The sequence below is a fragment of the Ranitomeya variabilis genome, chromosome 4 (genome assembly GCF_051348905.1).
Source record: "Ranitomeya variabilis isolate aRanVar5 chromosome 4, aRanVar5.hap1, whole genome shotgun sequence".
NCBI classification, from domain to species: Eukaryota; Metazoa; Chordata; class Amphibia; order Anura; family Dendrobatidae; genus Ranitomeya; species Ranitomeya variabilis.
In genome coordinates, this window is record NC_135235.1 from 733,155,147 (window position 1) to 733,175,610 (window position 20,464).

Genomic DNA, 20,464 nt, shown 5'->3' on the forward strand with positions numbered 1-20,464 from the left:
TACAAAATGCCTTTGGAGCCGTTGGATCTTAATCTGGTCCTTGGAGCTCTTCAGGAGAACCCCTTCCGAACTGCTGCAGGACGTCTCTCTGACCTTACTTTCCTGGAAGGTAGTTTTTCTTGTGGCTATTACGTCCATTAGGCGTGTCTCGGACTTGGCGGCACTTTCCTGCCGACCCCCGTTTCTGATTTTTCACCCGGATAAGGCAGTCTTGAGGACCTCTCCTTCTTTTCTGCCCAAGGTTGTTTCCTCTTTTCACCTCAATGAAGAGATTATTCTGCCTTCATTCTGTCCAGCACCAGTCCATCGCATTGCGAAAGCTCTGCACACTCTCGATGTGGTGAGGGCCCTTCGACGATACATCTCACGGACGGCTCCCTTCCGCAAGTCGGATGTCCTATTCATACTTCCAGAGGGACAAAGGAAGGGCTCTCCCGCTTCCAAGGCTACTCTAGCCAAATGGATCCGATCGGCTATTCAGGAATCCTATCATGTCAAGGATGTTCCTATCCCCGCAGGGATTAAGGCCCATTCTACTTGGTCGGTGGGCGCCTCTTGGGCCATCCGGCAGCAGGCATCGGCACAACAGGTCTGCAAAGCTGCGACATGGTCCAGTTTGCATACTTTTACAAAACATTACCACATTCATTCTCTATCTTCTGCAGACGCCGCTCTTGGCAGGCGCATTCTGCAATTGGCGGTACCTTAGCTGTAAGCCAGTGGTACATGGGGTATTAGCAGCTATGTTGTTTCCCGCCCAGGGACTGCTTTAGGACGTCCCATGGTTCTGTGTCCCCCAGTGAGGCGTAGGAGAAAAGGAGATTTTTGTGTACTCACCGTAAAATCTTTTTCTCCGAGCCAATCATTGGGGGACACAGCACCCACCCTGTTAGCCTTTTGGCTCGTTGTTGTTTCTTCTTGGGTTTTGACATAGTTTTTATTGTCTTTCATTTAATACTCCTACTCCTTTACTACTGAACTGGTTGAATCCTAGCCAGTGAAGGGGTGTATACTGCAGAGGAGGAGTTAATCTTTCTGTGTTAACTTAGGCTTCTGCCACTAGGAGGACACTAACACCCATGGTCCTGTGTCCCCCAATGATTGGCTCGGAGAAAAAGATTTTACGGTGAGTACACAAAAATCTCCTTTTTGTACATTTGTCTATTGGTTCGGTTTGGTGCTTTTTTTCCTTTATATGATTTTCATTAATTGAGCAGTGAGGGCCAAGTGTGAATATCTGTACAATAACAGGATGTACAATAACAAATTGTATTGTGGTAAAGTGTTAGCCAGAAAAATCAATGTGAATACTTTTCTGCCCAATGATGACAAAAGTATTCTAGGAATGATACCTTAATTGGCTAACCAGAAAATATGTTTGCAAGCTTTCAGAGTACATGTGTGAATTGTATTCATGTAGTGACTCATAAATCCAAGTGTTACCGTAAATTGAGTCCTAGTGTCAAAGAATTGAATATCTTCATTAGTTTGAATTCTCAAATTTTTCTTTCTGTGTCATCTTTAAAATGACCTTTTAGTATGAAGACTTTTAAGTCTGTCATACAACGTCCAGTTCGAGAGAAATGTTTTCCCACAGGTGTGTCCACAATATGAGCCAAGCACAGGAGAAATGCATGTTCTTTTGAAGGGGCTAACATTCTGTCCTACAAAACAGCTTGATAGGGCTCAGTTCTGTAGTGATATCAAGGAATTCTTCCACAGATTTCTACTCAAAGAATACTTTCATAAAAGATATCACATCACAAGACAATGTGAACGACACAGCAAAAAAGCAAAAGAGGACAAACTGGACCCCGCAACCTGGCCACAACCAAACTCTGGATCACTACATTGACTGTTTCCGTAAAAAAGTTAAATCTGACATTTTGGACAGACACCATAAAGTGACACAAAATATCACTATGGAGGAAAGAAAAGCCATACAATCCTTAAAAGCCAATAACAATATCATTATCAAACCAGCAGACAAAGGAGGAGCTGTAGTCATAATGAACACGACAGATTACATCCAGGAAGCAAACAGACAACTCTTGGATATAAAATGCTACTCCACTTCAGGGAGATCCAACCAAAAAATACACAGAGGAACTAACACATATCATCAATGGATTTGATTCTACTTCATCCTCAATGCTGGAACTAAGGCTGGGTTCACATTGTATTAGTGCAGTCCGTTCAACGCATGCGTTATCGCAAGTGCTTTTCAAGATCGCGTGACATATATGATTGCGCTAGCACAGATACTCCATCTGCGCTAGCGGTGACTGACCCCGAAACGCTGCAGACCACGTGCGAGGGTCCGTCACAGAATGCGTTATTATGATACGTGTTAGCGATGCGCTACATAATTGCAGTCAATGGGTGCGCTAACGCATCCATTACATAGCGTTAGTGGCATTATATAACAGATGCCGTCAGCGCATTGCCATTAACGCAATGTGAACCCAGCCTAAAATACATAAAGAAGGTAATCCTGGGAGGCCTATCACCTCTGGTATTGGGACTTTAACCGAGAATATCTCCGGCTGAGTGGAGAACATTTTGAAACACTTGGTGAGGCACACACCCAGCTATATCCAGGACATCATGGATACTCTTTGCAAATTGTCAGCGCTGGGCCCACTTCCAGAGGACACAATACTAGCCACCATGGATGTAGAGTCTCTCTATTCCAACATTCCTCATGAGGATGGAATTGCAGCATGGAAATTGTTCTTTTGAAGGAAATTTCAAGCTACAGAACCGGCACTTTCTTCAAAGGCACACAAAAAAAAAATCCATCATCTACAGTCAAGCTCTGAGGTATATTCGGATCTGTTCAGACAGTAAAGACAGGGAACTACAACTGCTATCACTGAAGAACACATTCCAACAACAAGGATAATATCCACTGGTAATAGATTAACAGATCCACAGGGCTACAAGGGTCCCAAGAAACAGACTCCTGGATTACACACTGAGGGAAGACAACAGGGTGCCTCGTGGTCACATACAACCCCCACATGAGCATCCTAAGGGAAATTGGTGCTGATCTCCAACCCATATTCCAGAGACCACAAACTGAAAGACATATTCCCAGAACTACCACTTCTCTCCTACAAACAGCCCCCTAACTTAAGGAATCTGCTTGTCAGAAGTGTTCTCTCATCACCATCAGTGACGGGCACATTCCCATGTAACAATAAAAAATGCAAAACTTGTACTCACATATTACCAACAAATATAGTCCGTGTACCAAACACAAATCAGGACTATAAGGTCATGGGTTCCTTTCCTTGTACATCCTCCAACGTGGTGTACATGATACAATGTACGAGGTGCCCTGGAAGTATCTACCGTATATACTCGAGTATAAGCCGACCCGAGTATAAGCCGACCCCCCTAATTTTGCCACAAAAAACTGGGAAAACTTATTGACTCGAGTATAAGCCTAGGGTGGAAAATGCAGCAGCTACCGGTGAATTTCAAAATTAAAAATAGAGGCTCCATACCCTTCATTATGGCCCCATAGATGCTCCATATAAAGCTGTGCCATATAGAATGCTCTGCACCATTCCTTATGGCCCCATAGATGCTCCACATAAAGCTGTGCCCCACATAGAATGCTCTGCACCGTTTAGTATGGCCCCATAGATGCTCCACATAAATCTGTGCCCCATATAGAATGCTCTGCACCGTTCATTATTGCCCCATAGATGCTCCATATAAAGCTGTGCCATATAGAATGCTCTGCACCGTTCAGTATGGCCCCATAGACGCTCCACATAAAGCTATGCCATATATAATGCTCTGCACCGTTCAGTATGGCCCCATAGATGCTCCACATAAAGCTGCCCCATATATAATGCTCTGCACAAGTCATTATGGCCCCATAGATGCTCCATAGAATGCTGTGCCATATACAATGCTCTGCACCGTTGATTATTGCCCCATAGAAAGCTGTGCCATATACAATACTCTGCACCATTGATTATTGCCCCATAGATGCTCCATAGAAAGCTGTGCCATATACAATGCTCTGCACCGTTGATTATTGCCCCATAGAAAGCTGTGCCATATACAATGCTCTGCACCGTTGATTATTGCCCCATAGAAAGCTGTGCCATATAGAATGCTCTGCACCGTTGATTATTGCCCCATAGATGCTCCACATAAATCTGTGCAATATATAAAGCTGCTGCTGCAATAAAAAAAAAATGACATTCTCACCTCTCTTGCTTGCAGCTCCTCAGCGTCCCGTCTCGGCGTCTCTCCGCACTGACTGTTCAGGCAGAGGGCGGCACGCAGATTAGTACGTCATCGTGCCCTCTGACCTGAACAGTCAGAGCAAGAAGACGGAACTCGGACAGGTGACTATAAGATACTTACCAGCTCCCGGCGTCCCTGGCTCCTTATCCCGGACAGCTGGTCTCCAGGTGCCGCAGCCTCTTCCTCTGTCAGCAGTCACCGATACCGTCATTAGAGGAATGAATATGCGGCTCCACCCCTATGGGAGTGGAGTCCATATTCATAACTTTAATGAGCGGTACCATGTGACCGCTGAACAGGGGAAGAGCTGTGGCACCGAAGACCGTGGGACGGGCAGGGGGAGCGCCGGGACTAGGTGAGTATGCGACACGCTCTCTCCCCCTCACCCGCCGACCCCACCGCCGACCGTGACTCGAGTATAAGCCGAGAGGGGCAATTTCAGCCCAAAAATTTGGGCTGAAAATCTCGGCTTATACTCGAGTATATACAGTATATTGGGGAAACTATGCAAAGACTACAAACTAGGATGAATCTACACAGACACACAATCAGGAATGAAATGGACACACCTGTGGGAAAACATTTCTCTGGACCTGGACACAGTATGACAGACTTAAAAGTCTTAATACTAAAAGGTCATATTAAGGATGACAGGGAAAGATAAATTTGAGAATTTAAACTAATGAAGATGTTCAATTCTTTGACACTAGGACTCAATTTAACACCTGGATTTATGAGTCACTACATGGACACAATTCACACCTCCACCAGACGGACTCCAGATAACTAAAGGTACCTTCACACTAAACGATATCGCTAGCGATCCGTGACGTTGCTGCGTCCTGGCTAGCGATATCGTTGAGTTTGACAGGCAGCAGCGATCAGGATCCTGCTGTGATATCGCTGGTCGTTGCTGAAAGTTCAGAAATTTATTTGGTCGTCAGATCGCCGTGTATCGTTGTGTTTGACAGCAAAAGCAACGATGCCAGCGATGTTTTACAATGGTAACCAGGGTAAATATTGGGTTACTAAGCGCAGGGCCGCGCTTAGTAACCCGATGTTTACCCTGGTTACCATCGTAAAAGTAAAAAAAACAAACACTACATACTCACCTTCTGATGTCTGTCACACGTCCCTCGCCGTCCGCTTCCTGCACTGACTGAGTGCCGGCCGTAAAGTAAAAGCAGAGCACAGCGGTGACGTCACCGCTCTGCTGTTAGGGCCGGCACTCACACAGTGCAGGGAAGCGGACGCCGGGGGACGCGAATGTAAGTATATACTGTTTGTTTTTTTACATTTTACACTGGTAACCAGGGTAAACATCGGGTTACTAAGCGCGGCCCTGCGCTTAGCAACCCGATGTTTACCCTGGTTACCCGGGGACTTCGGCATCGTTGGTCGCTGGAGAGCGGTCTGTGCGACAGCTCTCCAGCGACCACACAGCGACGCTGCAGCGATCGGCATCGTTGTCTGTATCGCTGCAGCGTCGCTTAAGGCCCCGTCTCACATAGCGAGATCGCTAGCGAGATCGCTGCTGAGTCACAAGTTTTGTGACGCAACAGCGACCTCAGTAGCGATCTCGCTATGTTTGACACATACCAGCGACCCGGCCCCTGCTGTGAGATCGCTGGTCGTGTCGGAATGGCCTGGACCTTTTTTTGGTCGTTGAGGTCCCGCTGACATCGCTGAATCGGTGTGTGTGACACGGATTCAGCGATGTCTTCACTGGTAACCAGGGTAAACATCGGGTTACTAAGCGCAGGGCCGCGCTTAGTAACCCGATGTTTACCCTGGTTACCATCGTAAATGTAAAAAAAAAAAAACAGTACATACTCACATTCCGGTGTCCGTCAGGTCCCTTGCCGTCTGCTTCCCGCTCTGACTGACTGCCGGCCGGAAAGTGAAAGCACAGCACAGCGGTGACGTCACCGCTCTGCTGTTAGGGCCGGCGCTCAGTCAGTGCAGGAAGCGGACGCCGGGGGATGCGAAGGTGAGTATGTACTGTTTGTTTTTTTTACATTTTACACTGGTAACCAGGGTAAACATCGGGTTACTAAGCGCGGCCCTGCGCTTAGCAACCCGATGTTTACCCTGGTTACCCGGGGACCTCGGCATCGTTGGTCGCTGGAGAGCGGTCTGTGTGACAGCTCTCCAGCGACCACACAGCGACTAAACAGCGACGCTGCAGCGATCAGCATCGTTGTCTGTATCGCTGCAGCGTCGCTGTGTGTGACGGGGCCTTTAGTGTGAAGGTACCTTAAGAACATCATTCCCACTGCGTCTCCATTTGAAAGAAAATACCTAATTAGATTTCCTTGGTTTATCTTTAGGAGGCATCACACCTCCCTCCCCTGAACAGATGTCCTACTGTAGTATTCCTTAAATGTTGTACTTTTTTCTTATTAACCTATTTGTAATCTTGCCTGAAGGAGCCACTGTGCTCTGAAAGCTGCAAACATATTATTTTCTGGTTAGCCAATAAAGGTATCACTCCTAGAATACTTTTGTCATCATTGGGCAGAAAGTATTCACATCGATTGTACAATAACAGCAGAGTTTCCCTTTATCCTGTAATTTCAATTTCTTTTAGAACCAACTAACATCAAGGAAGATTGTGATAAACTGCATAAAATCCATTACACCTGTGCCATGATATATCTCTAAGCTGTGGGTGGCTGATGGCTGTAATCTACATTCATTCTTGTCTGCAGGAGATGTGTTGGCTCGAGCCCTCGTTTCATGGCTTCACTCCATGTTATAAATGACATTATGTATTCGATCCTAAGGAATTCAGATTACTGTACAATCTCTCCTGAAATCGGGAGCAATATTATTTTCTCTACTCTTCTGGTCAGGACTCATAGTAGCCTCAATGGTCCGCCATAAATGAGTGCAACTCTGGTTTAATGTTGAAGTTCTTCCCTCGTACATACGTTGTTGAGAATGTAACATATAGTAAAAAAATGTGTTTTTTTTTACCTGTTGATTCTATGTGATAGTTTAATTGTGGTGGGAATGATGTGCCTCTCTATGTGAGTCTGTAACTCCCTGATAGTCTTAAAAAAAAAAAAAAAAAGCTCTCCATCAGTGACCTGTCATAAGCCAATACAGCTGCATATGTAATCAGGGCACCGCATAAAGCCCCACCCACAGTCATGCCCACAGCTCCACCCCAGAGCACGAGAATCTCATTAACTGAAAGCTACAAATACAGATTAACCCCTTCCCGACCTGTGACACAGCGTATGCGTCATGAAAGTCGGTGCCAATCCGACCTGTGACGCATATGCTGTGTCACAGAATGATCGCGTCCCTGCAGATCGGGTGAAAGGGTTAACTCCCATTTTACCCGATCTGCAGAGACAGGGGGAGTGGTACTTCACTCCCCCGTGGCTACGATCGCTCTGATTGGCAGTTTCACTTTCAACAGCCAATCAGAGCGATTTTGTAATATTTCACCTATGAAAATGGTGAAATATTACAATCCAGCCATGGCCGATGCTGCAAAAGCATCTGCCATGGCTGGAGACCCCGATCTATCACAGACCCGATAAGTTCTATCACAGCGATCAAAATTAAAAAGATAGTAAATAACTCCCCCCCCCCCCCCCTTTATCACCCACATAGGTAGGGACAATAATAAAATACAGAAAATATAATTATTTTTGTTTTTCCATTAGGGGTAGGGTTAGGGGTAGGGTTAGGGGTAGGGTTGCACTTAGGGTTGCACTTAGGGTTGCACTTAGGGTTGCACTTAGGGATGCACTTAGGGATGCACTTAGGGTTGCACTTAGGGTTGCACTTAGGGATGCACTTAGGGTTGCACTTAGGGATGCACTTAGGGATGCACTTAGGGTTGCACTTAGGGTTGCACTTAGGGATAGGGTTGCACTTAGGGATAGGGATGCACTTAGGGATGCACTTAGGGATGCACTTAGGGTTGCACTTAGGGATGCACTTAGGGTTGCACTTAGGGATGCACTTAGGGATAGGGTTGCACTTAGGGTTGCACTTAGGGTTGCACTTAGGGATAGGGTTGCACTTAGGGATGCACTTAGGGTTGCACTTAGGGATAGGGTTGCACTTACGGTTGCACTTAGGGTTGCACTTAGGGATAGGGTTGCACTTAGGGTTGCACTTAGGGATAGGGCTGCACTTAGGGATAGGGCTGCACTTAGGGATAGGGCTGCACTTAGGGATAGGGCTGCACTTAGGGATAGGGCTGCACTTAGGGATAGGGCTGCACTTAGGGATAGGGCTGCACTTAGGGATAGGGCTGCACTTAGGGTTGCACTTAGGGATAGGGTTGCACTTAGGGCTAGGGTTGGAATTAGGGTTAGAATTAGGCTATGTGCACATGGTGCAAATTTGGCTGCGGATCCGCAGCGGATTGGTCACTGCAGATTCGTAGCAGTTTTCCATCACGTTTACAGTACCACGTAAACCTATGGAAAACCAAATCCGCTGTGCCCATGGTGCGGAAAATACAGCGCGGAAACACTGCGTTGTATTTTCCGCAGCATGTCAATTCTTTGTGCGGATTTCGCAGCGTTTTACACCTGCTCCATATTAGGAATCCGCAGGTGAAATCCACACAAAAAAACAATGGGAATCTGCGGTAAATCAGCAGGTAAAGCGCAGTGCGTTTTACCTGCAGATTGTTCAAAAACAGTGCGGAAAAATCCGCACACAAATCCGCAACGTGGGCACACAGCCTTAGGGTTAGGGTTGGAATTAGAGTTAGGGTTGGAATTAGGGTTAAGACTAGGGTTAGGGGTGTGTTGGGGTTAGGGTTGGGATTAGGGTTAGGAGTGTGTTGGGGTTAGTGTTGGAGTTAGAATTGAGGGGTTTCCACTGTTTAGGCACATCAGGGGGTCTCCAAACGCGACATGGCACCACCATTGATTCCAGCCAATCTTGCGTTGAAAAAGTCAAATGGTGCTCTCTCCCTTCCGAACCACGACGTGTGCCCAAACAGTGGTTTACCCCCACATACGGGGTACCAGCGTACTCAGGAGAAACTGGACAACAACTTTTGGGGTCCAATTTCTCCTGTAACCCTTGGGAAAATAAAAAATTGCAGGCTAAAAAATTATTTTTGAGGAAAGAAAAAATATTTTTTATTTTCACGGCTCTGCGTTATAAACTTCTGTGAAGCACTTGGGGGTTCAAAGTGCTCACCACACATCTAGATTAGTTCCTTTGGGGGTCTAGTTTCCAAAATGGGGTCACTTGTGGGGAATTTCTACTGTTTAGGCACATCAGGGGCTCTGCAAACGCAACGTGACGCCCGCAGAGCTTCCATCAAAGTCTGCATTTCAAAATGTCCCTACTTCCCTTCCGAGCCCTGACGTGCGCCCAAACAGTGGTTTACCCCCACATATGGGGTATCAGCATACTCAGGAGAAACTGGACCACAACTTTTGGGGTCAAATTTCTCCTGTTACCCTTGGGAAAATAAAAAATTGGGGGCTAAAAATCATTTTTTGAGAAAAGAAAAATTATTTTTTATTTTCATTGCTCTGCGTTATAAACTTCTGTGAAGCAGCTGGGGGTTTAAAGTGCTCACTATGCATCTAGATAAGTTCATTGGGGGGTCTAGTTTCCAAAATGGGGTCACTTGTAGGGGAGCTCCAATGTTTAGGCACACAGGTGCTCTCCAAACGCGACATGGTGTCCGCTAATGATTGGAGCTAATTTTCCATTCAAAAAGCCAAATGGCGTGCCTTCCCTTCCGAGCCCTGCCGTGCGCCCAAACAGTGGTTTACCCCCACATATGAGGTATCGGCGTTACGAGTAGAAATTACCCAACAAATTTTAGGATCCATTTTATCCTGTTGCCCATGTGAAAATGAAAAAATTGAGGCTAAAAGAATTTTTTTTGTGAAAAAAAAAGTACTTTTTCATTTTTTACGGATCAATTTGTGAAGCACCTGAGAGTTTAAAGTGCTCACTATGCATCTAGATAAGTTCCTTGGGGGGTCTAGTTTCCAAAATGGGGTCACTTGTGGGGGAGCTCCAATGTTTAGGCACACGGGGGCTCTCCAAACGCGACATGGTGTCCGCTAAAGATTGGAGCCAATTTTTCATTCAAAAAGTCAAATGGCGCTCCTTCGCTTCCGAGCCCTGCCATGCCCCCAAACAGTGGTTTACCCCCGCATATGAGGTATCAGCGTACTCAGGACAAATTAGACAACAACTTTTGTGGTCCAGTTTCTCCTTTTACCCTTGGGAAAATAAAACAATTGTTGCTAAAAGATAATTTTTGTGACTAAAAAGTTAAATGTTCACTTTTTCCTTCCATGTTGCTTCTGCTGCTGTGAAACACCTGAAGGGTTAATAAACTTCTTGAATGTGGTTTTGAGCACATTGAGGGGTGCAGTTTTTAGAATGGTGTCACTTTTGGGTATTTTCAGCCATATAGAACCCTCAAACTGACTTCAAATGTGAGGTGGTCCCTAAAAAAAATGGTTTTGTAAATTTTGTTGTAAAAATGAGAAATCACTGGTCAAATTTTAACCCTTATAACTTCCTAGCAAAAAAAAATTTTGTTTCCAAAATTGTGCTGATGTAAAGTAGACATGTAGGAAATGTTATTTATTAACTATTTTGTGTTACATAACTCTCTCTGGTTTAACAGAATAAAAATTCAAAATGTGAAAATTGTAAAATTTTCAAAATTTTCGCCAAATTTCTGTTTTTTTCACAAATAAACGCAGAAATTATCGACCTAAATTTACCACTAACATAAAGCCCAATATGTCACGAAAAAACAATCTCAGAACCGCTAGGATCCGTTGAAGCGTTCTGGAGTTATTACCTCATAAAGGGACACTGGTCAGAATTGCAAAAAACGGCCAGGTCATTAAGGTCAAAATAGGCTGGGTCATGAAGGGGTTAAGCAACAACCACAAGACAGATTTCATAACCTTGTATCAATGTAATCAGTATAACTGCATCAACCTGAGTGTTTTTAGGTTACTGTGCCCAATCTTGCTGATAGGTTCCCTTTAAGACACCTCAGCTCTGCACTATTATACACAGTTCTTTTTAAATGTGTAATATTTCACAAGCTGAGCACAGAGGACTGAACCAGAGGAGAACAACGTTGTTTCTGGCAGATTCCGGCCATATGCTTTGAGCTTTAGTAGGGTGTGGTACTTTCCAAATGGCTGAAGTAGGGAGCAGATTACTCCAGCTGGACAGAAGGAACAGATCCCAGAGGAGATTTGACACACCATATGCAGAAGCCCTAACTAGGGTTTATCGAATAGCTTCAGATAAGTGCTTATCCGAATAGCTATAGCGCTTCCCGAATAGCTGCCTTGGTAACCTGGATACCTGTAGCGCTCCTGATAATGAACTGTTCGGTGTCGCTGCTGCATGTTTCGTGGCTGTGTGACAGTCACAACACATGCATGGATAGCCCCAAAACAGGTACAGGCTTTGTGTGTACTGTATGTGTTGTGACTGTCACACAGCCACAACACAGGCAGCTGCAGCCCTGAACAGATGATTATCGGGAGCGCTCCATGTAACAAGGTTCCCAAGGCAACTATTCTGTAAGCGCTATAGCTATTAGGATAAGGAGTTATGCAAAAGCTATTCGATCAACCCTAGCCCTAATATATCTAAATGACAGAAAACCAGAACAGTCGAAATCCCAATAAAGTGATTCCATTTTATAAATTAATTCACTGAGGGTTATCATCTATACACACGTGGTCAAAATTGTTGGTACCCCTCGTTTAATGACAGAAAAACACACAATGGTCATAGAAATAACTTGACTCTAACAAAAGTAATAATAAATAAAAAAGATTGTAGACGCCTGTGATACTTAGTGGACACACATTGATTTAAAATGTCCCTTTTTTCACATTTTCAGGGGTACCATAATTTCTGGTCCAGGCCTATTTCATGAGTTTTATTCTTTCTTAATTCTGTGGATGCATGGTTGAAAAGTAATGTCTGACGCTCATTTGTTCATTTTCATAGATAATTTATCATTACTTTTGTCAGATTCAAGTTATTTTGGTGACTGTTGTGGGATTTTCTGTCATTAAACGAGGGGTAACAACAATTTTTACCACGTGTGTAGGAGGACTGAATATTTTGATTCCACAGCCACTTTCCAGAAATTAACATGCAGTGGAATTTGGAGAGTGAAAAATTACACATTTGCCATTTTATTACCCAGCACTTAGTGCCCAAATTGTGCTCACTATAATATTGCTAAATACAGGGATCCTAAATGTTGCTTGAGCACACTGCAAGACTCAGAAGTGAGAGCAGATTTTCCTGGATTGGTTTATGGAAACCCTCTTGCATTTCAACAGCCATTGAGCCACTAATAGTGTGGGAACCTCTGTTTTTCCATTGACAGATGATGGACCTGAGTGGGGACTTGTTTTTTGTGAGATGAGAATTGATATTATTTTCGCCTACATAGCATTGGTTGGTTTCTTTTTATTCAATATTTGGGAGACAGAATAAACACAGTTGAACACCACGCACTACTGATTAATCTAATACGGTTTTCTATTAGACTGTGAACTGTCATTGTCTTGGTAAATAATTCCAGTTTTTTACATAAACTGTACATAAAAATGGCAAGCTAAGTAAAAAATGTTCAAAAATATAAAATTCAAGGATATTTTATTCAAAAATAATTGTTTTTTTCTTAGCAGATGACTGTACCCGGAGATCAGAGGGACAGCTGACATCTTCAGTTTTTAAATCAGATGATCTCAAAATCCCACAGGATGCAACTGTATTGAATGCCATGACTTCAGATATACCATCATCCCTTCACAGCAAAGATCTGTCATCTGATACTTTGAAACAGGTCCTGTCTTCTGATTTATTACTGACTACAAAGGAAAATGAAAGTCACAAAATAAGCATTAAAACACAAACTGCTCCTAAAGAAAATAAGTCATTTTCACATTCAGTATATGGAAATACCATACACCAAAGAACCCACACAAGGGAGAAGCCTTTTTCTGTTCAGAATGTAGGAAATGTTTTAACCGAAAATCAGATTTGGTTGTGCACCATAGAACTCACACAGGGGAGAAGCCTTTTTGCTGTTCAGAATGTTGGAAATGTTTTAACCTAAAATCAGATTTGGTTAAGCACTAGAGAATCCACACAGGGCAGAAGCCGTATTCATGTTCAGAATGTGGGAAATGTTTTATCGAGAAATCAGATTTGGTTCAGCACCATAGAACTCACACAGGGGAGAAGCCTTTTTCCTGTTCACAATGTGGGAAATGTTTTAATCACAAATGTAATCTTCTTGTTACACACCAGAGAACTCACACAGGGGAGAAGCCATTTTCCTGTTCAGAATGTGGGAAGTGTTTTTACCATAAAACAAATTTGTTTAAGCACCAGAGAAGTCACACAGGAGTGAAGCATTTTTTCTGTTCAGAATGTGGGAAATATTTTAACCATAAATTTATTCTTGTTACGCACCAGAGAACTCACACAGGGAAGAAGCCTTTTTCCTGTTCAGCATGTGGGAAATGTTTTAACCACAAATGTAATCTTGTTACACACCAGAGAACTCACACAGTGGAGGAGAATATAGGCCCCACAGCCTAAAAACAGCAGCCTGCAGCTGCCTAGAAAAGGTGCCTCTATTAGAGGCACCTTTTCAAACGCTTTGCCTGGCTCTTCCCACTTGCCCTGTAGTGGTGGCAAGTGGGGTTAATATTTGTGGGGTTGATTTCACCTTTGTATTTGTCATGATCTCTTAGACGCGGCCAGCAGTTTGTCACGAAATCCACAGGGATTCCTGACCACTGCCACCAATATGTCACGGATTGGGGTGACTTTAGACCAACAGACGGCTATCACATGTGCAGGGGGCTTATCTTAGTTATCCCTCCACTGGCACAATGTGATAAAAAAAAAACACACACAAAGTTATTGACCTCTTAGTTTACAGCAGGGGCTTATTTTAGGTATCCCACTGCTCTTCATTATACCATGTACTGCAGGGATTTGTGTATCCCGCTTACAGTTCCACTTAAACCTTGCAGCTCTCTGGCGCCCCCCTTACTGTCAGGTCAGATTAGGTACTGCACCTAGGGTAAATAGTCGCCAGAAAGGCTGCCTGCTTTGTACTGGCTATTGGGCACGCTGCAGCGACGCGATAAACTACTCCCGCTCAGGCAGGAACAATAATTATCAAGCCGCAGTCGCTACAGTGACACCCAAAGGCATGCACAGTACACGGTATTACTGCCACCAGCTTCGATTAAACGGGTCCGAAGCTAACCCAAAACAGTAGCGTAATTTATTCAGTCGTCATGACAGCACTAACGAGAGAGGGGATCCGCCCTTCAGGGACAGGAAACCTACAGAGATAAAAGGGCGGCACCTCTCTCCCTCATCAGTTGGTTTCCTGTCCCTGACAGGGGACCCTGCAGTATGCCTTTAGGAAGAAAGGTGAAGAATGAAGATTTTGACCCAGGTCCGACTCACCGATCCTGGAGGCGGGAGGTCCCCTTCCTCGGTGTTGATCGCGATGCTGGAAGTGCCGCACCACAGAAGGCTGTGGGGGTAGGCAGCAGCAGAGCAGGAGCAGCCTTCAGGGGGAGTGCTGTCTCTTTCGGTGTCCCATCGCCGCAGGTACGGGTAAGTATTATGTGGGAGGCCCTCCTTCTGATAGCGGGTGTTGGGGGCTCCCTTTAGCTGGGGTAGTGCCCCTAGAGCTGAGTATATTTCTTTTTTTTTTCTTCCCCTGTGCTGCGTGACCGCACAGTGTTACAGGGGTCACCTGTGCCCTATCAGCCAGCGCTTATGGTCCGCGCTCGGGTGGGCGGCTGCGGCGCGTTGTCAGCGGTGTTGGTGTCCCCTCTGGCTTGTGCGCTGCGTGCGGCGTTTGGGAAGCTGCAGGGCGCACCGGAAGTGACGCGCGGAAAGGGGCGGGGCCTGGAGCGGCAGCAAATGATGACGTGCGGCGCATGCGCAATAGGCCGCGCCGGGGGGAAAAAACATGGCGGCGCCCTGTCGGAGTTACCGAAAACCGCGTTCGTGGCGGTTTTTTATCAAAGGAGGGGCTGGATACGGCAGCGCTCTCCTGGGGGACAGTGTGAGTATCATTGGTAGTGGTTCTCGTGGAGGAGGGGCCTCCCACATGCTGTAATGTACCGGGCAGTTCATCAGGATTGGCCTGCTGACCCCCATCTGGGGGAGGTACCTTTGGGGCCGGCTATTTAATGATTCAGCTGCGGCTTCCTCTTGCTTCGCTTCCATTTTCACAATGGAGTCTCAGGAGCAGGATCCGTTGCCTTCAGAGCAACAGTGTCAACCCCTGGAGAAGCCCCATGCAGCGAACACCCAGCGACGTTCTAGTGGCAGTAGTCGTCCTGGAGGTAGAGCTGATCAATCTTCTAAAGCCGGAAAGTCCTCAAGCCGTATGGATGTTGCTTCGGTGGAGAGGGTCCCCCCGCAATCTTCGGTACCACTCAGACACTATAGGGGTAAGTGATCATCGTGAAAGTTCACTTAGTGATTTGTGTCTCCCCTTATTTTCCCTTTTTTTTTTTGAATCAGGGAAAAAAACGGTCCTCTAAGTCTAAGCACAAGGAGTGTACAGAATGTGGCATTCCTCTCCCGGATGATTACTTTAAAAAACTATGTGGTCCGTGTATCCAGCGTTTAATAGCGGAGGAGACACCAGATTTCGCTGCTAGCCTAAGACAGATTGTCAGACAGGAAATTAGAAGCTCATCAAGATCCCAGTCTCATAGTAAGGGGTCTAAAAGAATAGAGCCGGGATCCCCAAGTTCACGTGAGGACAGTGACTTAGGAGATCTGAAGTCAGAAGCTTCTCAAACATCAGTATCATCCTCAGACACTGAGTACGGGCATTCTTGTTTTTCATTTGACCGGATAGACCGCCTTGTAAAGGCGGTAAATAACACAATTGGAATTGAACAAACGCCGACAGAAAAATCCATGCAAGACGTGATGTTCAAAGGGTTGGACCGTAAATCCCGCCGATGCTTTCCGGTGGTAGAGAAAGTTAGCTCCCTAATTTCCAGAGAATGGAAAAAAACGGAAAGGAAAGGTTCTCTTCCTCCATCCTTTAAACGGAAGTATCCATTCGAAGAATCCGCATCAGCGACGTGGGATAAAGCCCCGAAACTTGATGCAGCCGTAGCTAAGGCTTCCAAGAAATCCTCTCTGCCATTTGAGGATCTGGGAACTTTAAAGGATCCACTTGACAGGAGGGCTGATGTGTTTCTCAAGGGAGCTTGGGAGACTTCAGCAGGGGCTCTCAGACCGTCAATCGCAGCCACCTGTACAGCACGCTCTTTGATGGTATGGTTGGATAGCCTGGAAGATCAGCTGAAAAACAAAACCCCGAGAAACGAAATGTTATCCTCCCTCTCTATGATTCAGGGGGCTGCGGCTTATCTGGCCGATGCTTCAGCGGACTCGGTCAAGTTGGCGGCCAGGTCGGCCGCACTTTCTAATTCAGCCCGTAGAGCAATCTGGCTGAAATGTTGGCAAGGGGACATGCAGGCCAGATCCAAATTATGCAGCATTCCGTGCGAAGGGGCGCACTTATTCGGTCCGATTCTAGATGAACTGTTAGAAAAAGCGGGGGATAGTAAGAAACGCTTTCCCTACCTCGGTAGACCCACTTACAGACGAGGTACTAACAGAAGGTGGTTTGACCGAACAAGACCGAATAGAGAAAAGCCCAGATATGACGCCAATAAAAAGAGAGGTAGAGGCTACATGTTTAATTCTTTCGAGACAACAGGAAGCCACAATGACTGGCGGACCGGGTAGGAGGCAGGCTTCTAGCCTTCTATCCGGCCTTGCGTAATATTTCTAATAGCCCGTGGATCCTGAACATTGTTGAAGTTGGGCTAAAGTTTGACTTTCAGATCACTCCTGTCGATAGATTTCTAGTAACTCCGGTGCGTTCTTCTCCTGCAGAACAGCTGGCGTTAGAAACTGAGGTCCAGGAACTCCAACAGAAAGGCGTTTTGGTGGAGGTTCCTGAAGTACAAAGGGGTAAAGGATTCTATTCTCCCCTCTTTTTGATTAAAAAGCCAGATAATACTTTTCGCACCATTATAAACCTTAAGGGCCTAAACAGGTTTTTGTGGATCCCATCATTTAAAATGGAGTCGGTCAAATCCGCAATAAAGTTATTGTTTGACAGGTGTTTTATGGTCGTCTTAGATCTTAAAGACGCATATTATCATGTCCCCATACACGTAGAACACCAGCGCTATTTAAGGGTTGCAGTCCTCTTAGGGGAATCGGTTAAACACTTCCAATATAGAGCGCTCCCCTTTGGCGTTGCAGTGGCCCCTAGGGTGTTCACGAAGATAATGGTAGAGGTCATGGCACATCTCCATGAGCAGAATATTCTCATAGTTCCATATCTGGATGACCTATTAATAATAGGAAACTCTCAATCACACTGCACGTCCCAACTTCACAAAGTAATTACAGCCTTGCAGGGGTTGGGTTGGATAATTAATTTTAAAAAATCACGGTTACAGCCTTTAGAGGTTCAAGAATTCCTGGGTCTCATATTAGACTCAAAGTTACAAGAATGCCGTCTACCTGATGCTAAGCTAGAAAAAATCCAATGACAGATACTCAAAGTGACTAACAATCCATTAGTAACATTGAGGGGAGCAATGTCATTGCTAGGCTCACTCACGTCGTGTATCCCGGCGGTACTTTGGGCCCAGTACCACACCAGGGTCCTACAGTGGGAGGTTTTGTACAACACTCGTCTGTTAGAGGGTCACTTAGATAGTTCTTTTTTCTTGTCTGATTCCACTATTCAGTCCTTGCGTTGGTGGTTACACACTCCAAACCTACGTAAGGGGGTTCCCTGGGTAAACCATATATCACGTGTAGTGACCACACACTAGTCCCAAAGGATGGGGGGCGCATATGGGTGATATGTGGGTCCAGGGGGTTTGGTCACGTTCCGAACAGGATTTGTCATCTAACCTTAAAGAGCTATTGGCCGTTGAACGAGCTCTGAGCCATTTCCTTATGTCCTTACAGGGCCATCACGTCAGGCTATTCTCAGACAATCAGGTAACTGTAGCTTACATTAACCACCAAGGGGGAACCCGATCCAGATCCTTAATGGAAGTGGCGGGTCGTATCTTACAGATAGCCGAAAATCATCTTCTGTCGCTGACATCACTGCATATAAAAGGGAAACACAACGTCATGGCCGACTTTCTAAGTCGCAGGAAGCTCGGGCAAGGAGATTGGGTTCTCAATCAGGCCATCTTCGATCAAATCACCCGTCGTTGGGGGTGCCCACAGATAGACCTCTTCGCCAACAAAGAAAACAAAAAATGTCGCCGGTTTTGTTCCCTAAACCCCAGAGACAATCCGGATGCAGTAGATGCCCTCCTAATTCCATGGCACTTCGATATAGCTTACGCCTTTCCCCCATTGAACTTGATTCCGGTTGTTCTCAGGAAGATTCGGGAGGACAGAGCTCATGTAATCCTGATAGCGCCGTTCTGGCCCAGGAGGCCGTGGTTTCCTTGGCTGAGGAAAATGTCCATTTCTCAACCGTGGATTCTCCCAGAACTCCCAGACCTCCTCTCACAGGGTCCAATCTTCCATCCACGAGTGGCCAGTTTACATCTGACGGCGTGGGATTTGAAGGGTCATTGATAAAGAAAAAGGGGTTTTCAGATGGACTTATTAATACCCTATTAAAAAGTAGAAAAGATTCCACGACAAATATTTATGTTAGAATCTGGAGAAAATTCCTGTCAGTTTCAGGATCAGTTTTGAGTCAGAAAGCTAATATTCCAAAAATCTTGGAGTTCCTGCAGAGAGGCTTAGAGATGGGGCTAGCTACAAGCACCCTTAGAGTCCAAGTTTCAGCCTTAGGCGCATTGTATAATTGTGGATTAGCTAAAAATTATTGGATTGCTCGTTTTATTAAAGCGGCGGCTAGATCAAGACCCATCGTTAAGAAAAGACTAGCCCCGTGGGACTTAAACCTGGTCCTCTCAGCGTTAACGGAACCCCCCTTTGAGCCTTTAGAATCTGCTTCTATAAAGATCCTGTCCTTAAAAACAGCTCTCTTGGTTGCTCTTACGTCGGCTAGGAGAGTTAGTGATTTACAGGCCCTCTCTAGACTGACTCCATATATGCAGATTAGAGAAGATAGGGTAGTATTAAGAACTGATCCCCTCTATCTTCCGAAGGTAGCGTCAAAGTTCCACAGACTTCAAGAGATAAATCTCCCCACTTTTTGTCCTAATCCTAAAAACCCAAAGGAACTCAAACTCCATACATTGGATGTCAAAAGATGCCTTCTTAAATATATTTCTTTAACAGATCCCTGGAAAAAAGATAATTCCTTGTTTATATCCTATCAGGGAGTCAGGAAAGGGTTTAGAGTATCCAAGAACACCTTAGGTAGATGGATTAGGGAGGCAATTTCTTTGGCTTATTCAGCAGGTGGCCTAGAAGTCCCGGAAGGCGTAAGAGCTCATTCCACCCATGCCATGGCGACTTCCTGGGCGGAGAGGTCGGAGGTGTCGATTGAGGATATATGTAAGGCGGCCACATGGTCATCTCCGTCTACTTTCTTTAATCATTATAGATTAGATCTTGGTGGCTCCAGCGATCTCACATTTGGTAGAAGGGTGCTGGAAGCAGTAGTCCCGCCCTAATACTCTTTTCTCTGTAATTCTCTCGTTAGTGCTGTCATGACGACTGAATAAATACTCAAGCTACTTACCAGGTAGCGGTGTTTTTCAGGAGTCCATGACAGCACTCCTATATTCCCTCCCTTTCTACTGGTATGGCTTTCATCACGATAAATATATTCTCATATATATTAATTTTCTAAAAATTAGTCACAAGGGGAAATGTGTTAGATATTTATGTGTTATTAATCAATGGAGGTCCTCTCATGCTCTGTAATCCAACTGATGCGGGAGAGAGGTGCCGCCCTTTTATCTCTGTAGGTTTCCTGTCCCTGAAGGGCGGATCCCCTCTCTCGTTAGTGCTGTCATGGACTCCTGAAAAACACCGCTACCTGGTAAGTAGCTTGAGTATTTCCCTTCAGAAGACTTAGGGTACGTTTTTAGAGCATGGAGAAAGAACTGGCATGAAATAATATACCCCATAAAATGTAGGCAGTGCTTTATCAAAATATTTT

The 20,464-nt window shown here is 45.3% G+C and overlaps 1 protein-coding gene across 1 annotated transcript in view; it reads left to right on the forward strand.

Annotated features, from left to right (window-relative positions):
- Nucleotides 1–20,464, forward strand: part of LOC143767928 (uncharacterized) — a 112,220-nt gene that overhangs the window by 33,470 nt on the left and 58,286 nt on the right. Inside the window, exon 7 of the mRNA XM_077256451.1 lies at nucleotides 12,960–13,117. Coding sequence (XP_077112566.1) covers nucleotides 12,960–13,117 — 158 coding nt within the window. The remainder of the gene's footprint in view (nucleotides 1–12,959; nucleotides 13,118–20,464) is intronic.